At 34.8% G+C, this 3304-nt stretch overlaps 1 protein-coding gene across 1 annotated transcript; it reads right to left on the bottom strand.

Moving 5' to 3' along the window:
* Positions 1–546: 546 nt before the first annotated feature.
* Positions 547–2562, bottom strand: LOC117319411 (dnaJ homolog subfamily C member 27-like; the record flags this gene model as incomplete). Its single annotated transcript, XM_033874223.1, is given in 3 exon segments — positions 547–884; positions 1693–1763; positions 2366–2562. Coding segments are annotated over 3 exon segments (383 nt in total), but the record flags the coding sequence as incomplete, so codon positions are not given.
* Positions 2563–3304: the final 742 nt, after the last annotated feature.

Raw genomic sequence — 3304 nt, 5'->3', positions numbered from 1 at the left:
TGTAAAGTGTCTTGTTGACTGAGCAATCGTGCCCCTACCCCCCAATGCTGGTGTGAGGTATAGTGATATACAATGTAAGGCGAGCTTTAGTACCGATGATGGTATATACAGTCGAGTGATATGGACAGGTACAAACTAACCTGGACCTTTGACCTTTTGATCTGAAAAGCATATAGTGCACAATGAATTTTTTCAGTTCTCAAATTTTTGATAAAAAGTGCACTATTTCCACAAATTTATGTTACATGTATTTAAAAGGGACCATTAAATATGAGACCTGAGCTTGATTAGACAACAATCTGGGTCAGTGATTATGAACGAGCCTCAACAGCCCACTGAAGATAGCAGATACCCCTTTATATTGCTTTCGACTTCCCGAAAAGAAATAAATGTAATTTCAGAAGAACCGACGGGCCAAGTATTTGATTTTGCCAGAAAACTGATGTCATTGAAAATATATCAAACTTGACAACTAAATGATCTGAATTCAGCTAGTTTTTCTGAACCAAATGCAAATTTATTGAAAACATTAATGAGTACAATATGTTAAAATTGAGTAATGATGTTTAATTAGATATAAACATATGCATACCTAGAAATACAACACATACATTATTATACGGATGATAAAATAAACATTTCACTGTCTGTCAACATAAACAAAAACAAATCTCAAACACACTGTCAGGGCAATTGACAGATAATGGCTGCTGAAGTTATTTTTCAATTACACAAAGAAATATTCACACATTGTCACAACACCATGTTGTCATAGCGACGCCGACTTTTTATAAAGTTTCTTTCTCTCAATTATTGAGCACAACATATCGTGGAACAAGGAGTCAATACCTTCACCTGTGGACGCAGACGTCTCGTAGTAACCTCTGAAATGATAAACGTTATAAAAATTATAGAGTGTACATGTATCTCTTGTACAAAACAGCACCACAACAAAAATCAGAATTCTTTAATGATTTAGCTTGTTCATTTAAGGGAAATAACTAGTGCCTTGTCTATATACGTGTAAGGGAAGTAACTCTTACACAAGTCAAATTATTCCTGAGGTGGTATCTAAATCACTGAATCACTGGTTGACATCAAAATTCGTAGAGTGACTTCTGTGATGTATTTTAGGTTTTGCGATGATCTTGTTGCAGTACAAGACTTCCTTCAGGTTGCACAATGATATAATATATTATATAATTTGTTTTTACATAATTCTGTTTGTTTGTGTGTCCGACCAGAATGGTTTATAAGACTTGAACTGTGATATTTTGTAGCTTTCTGGATTTTCCCATATTGGAGTGGTGATGTTTAAATAAAGTTATTTCTGAAGTGTAGATAGATCCTGAGGATTTCCATGAGCTACCTTCAGCTTGAGTAGTACTACAACCGGAGATTTCAAGCAGATTTGTTTGTTTCGCAAAATTTCATCACATTTTTTCTTTTTCTTTTGCAGAATAAATATAATAGAGGGAAGATAACATTGTAATTGTGTACCTACAAGGGAGAGAACTCTTAGACATATTTTATAATTATGTTAAAGGATCAATTTGACTTACAATGTGTATGTATCGTAAGTTATATACATAATCAAATGAGGATGTAGTTAGCAATATATAAATCACTTTTAACACTTCTTACTGTGATCATTTTCCATCAAATAAAACGTGCATATTCCCAGCTACTTACACCATTTTATTTTGCGTTGCCCATTTTTTAGCTTCATCCTTCTCAACCTGACGTTTGTTCTTAATATCAATCTACAACAAAAAAAGTTGTATTGTTTTAATGGAGCATTTTAATACTGTACCTGATTTACCAAGCTTAGAACTTATATTAGGAATGTTGTAGATGCATCTGAATGTCCTTGACCTAGCTCTCAACAGCAGTTTGAACCCTAACGCAGTATGATTTATTATCAAATTAATGTACCATTACTAATAATCTTATATCATAAATGTCCTTACCATTGATCCAAAGCTCATTCAAGTAAGATACTTTCCTAGCTAGGAGGGATGCACAGAAACTATTACATTCTTTAAAATACACCATACTTATTCAAAGATAGTTTACAGTTCCCTTCCACAATATACTACTGTACCTTGTTTCCAACCAATCATATTTAACCTTGTTTCTGACCAATCGTATATTACCTTGTTTCCGACCAATCGTATATTACTTTGTTTCCGACCAATCATATTTTACCTTGTTTCCAACCAATCATATTTTACCTTGTTTCCGAACCAATCATATTTTACCTTGTTTCCGACCATTTATATTTTACCTTGTTTCCGACCAATCATATTCTACCTTATTTCCAACAAACTATAATCTACCTTGTTTCCGACCAATCATATTTTACCTTGTTTCCGACCAATCGTATTTCTGGGCCAGTCGTACTGTACTTATTGACCTCCTTCATCCAAACTTCCAACGCCTCAAACGAGGCTTGATTAGTGACGTCATACACCATAAAGATGGCGTCGGTCTGGAGGTAGAGTTCATTTCTAACATCAATATATTCTGGGCTTCCAGAGAGGTCCCACAGGTGTACACGCACTGTTGTCATAGAAACAGGTGTTATTTTACGTCATAATTGAAAATACACATATATTGAGGTCTGATACAAATTTAAGTTTTATATGAAATGAGCCTTTGAAGTGTTTTATTTGAAATTAATAAACAAGCTATATAGATTATATTAATAATTCATGTAAATCACATTTAAAAAGCACGACAATTCAAATAGTTACAGTCTTGCTGTTGGATAAAGGTCAAGGTCAAAATGAAGGTCAGAGTGACCTACTCGGTACTTTTGTTTCTTGAAACACTGCCTCACCTAGATGAGACTGAAGCTGCAGTGACAAGTATTGTAGGAGACACAGTTCAGAAAAAACTTTTTTCCCTGATGTACATCAAGGTCAAAGGAAAAATATGTAGGTCAGAGTGACCTACTTTTGGTACAAGCCCTTCTGATTATGAGCCTATAGAAGCGTCTTTGCAGAATGATGGGAAGACAGATGGAAGGATGAAAAGACAGATGGAAGAATGAGAAAGATTGATGGAAGAATGGGAAGACAGATGGAAGAATGGAAAGACAGATGGAAGGATGAAAAATTATATGGAAGAATGGGAAGACAGATGGAAGGATGAAAAGACAGATGGAAGGATGGGAAAACAGATGGAAGAATGGAAAGACAGATAGAAGAATGGGAAGACAGATGAAAGGATGAAAAGACAGATGGAAGGATGGGAAGACAGATGAAAGAATGGGAAGACAGATGGAAGAATGAAAAGACAG

The sequence above is a fragment of the Pecten maximus genome, unplaced genomic scaffold (assembly GCF_902652985.1).
Source record: "Pecten maximus unplaced genomic scaffold, xPecMax1.1, whole genome shotgun sequence".
Taxonomy (NCBI): Eukaryota; Metazoa; Mollusca; class Bivalvia; order Pectinida; family Pectinidae; genus Pecten; species Pecten maximus.
Note: the sequence above shows the minus strand (reverse complement) of the source record. Positions and strands in the feature narration are given on the sequence as shown.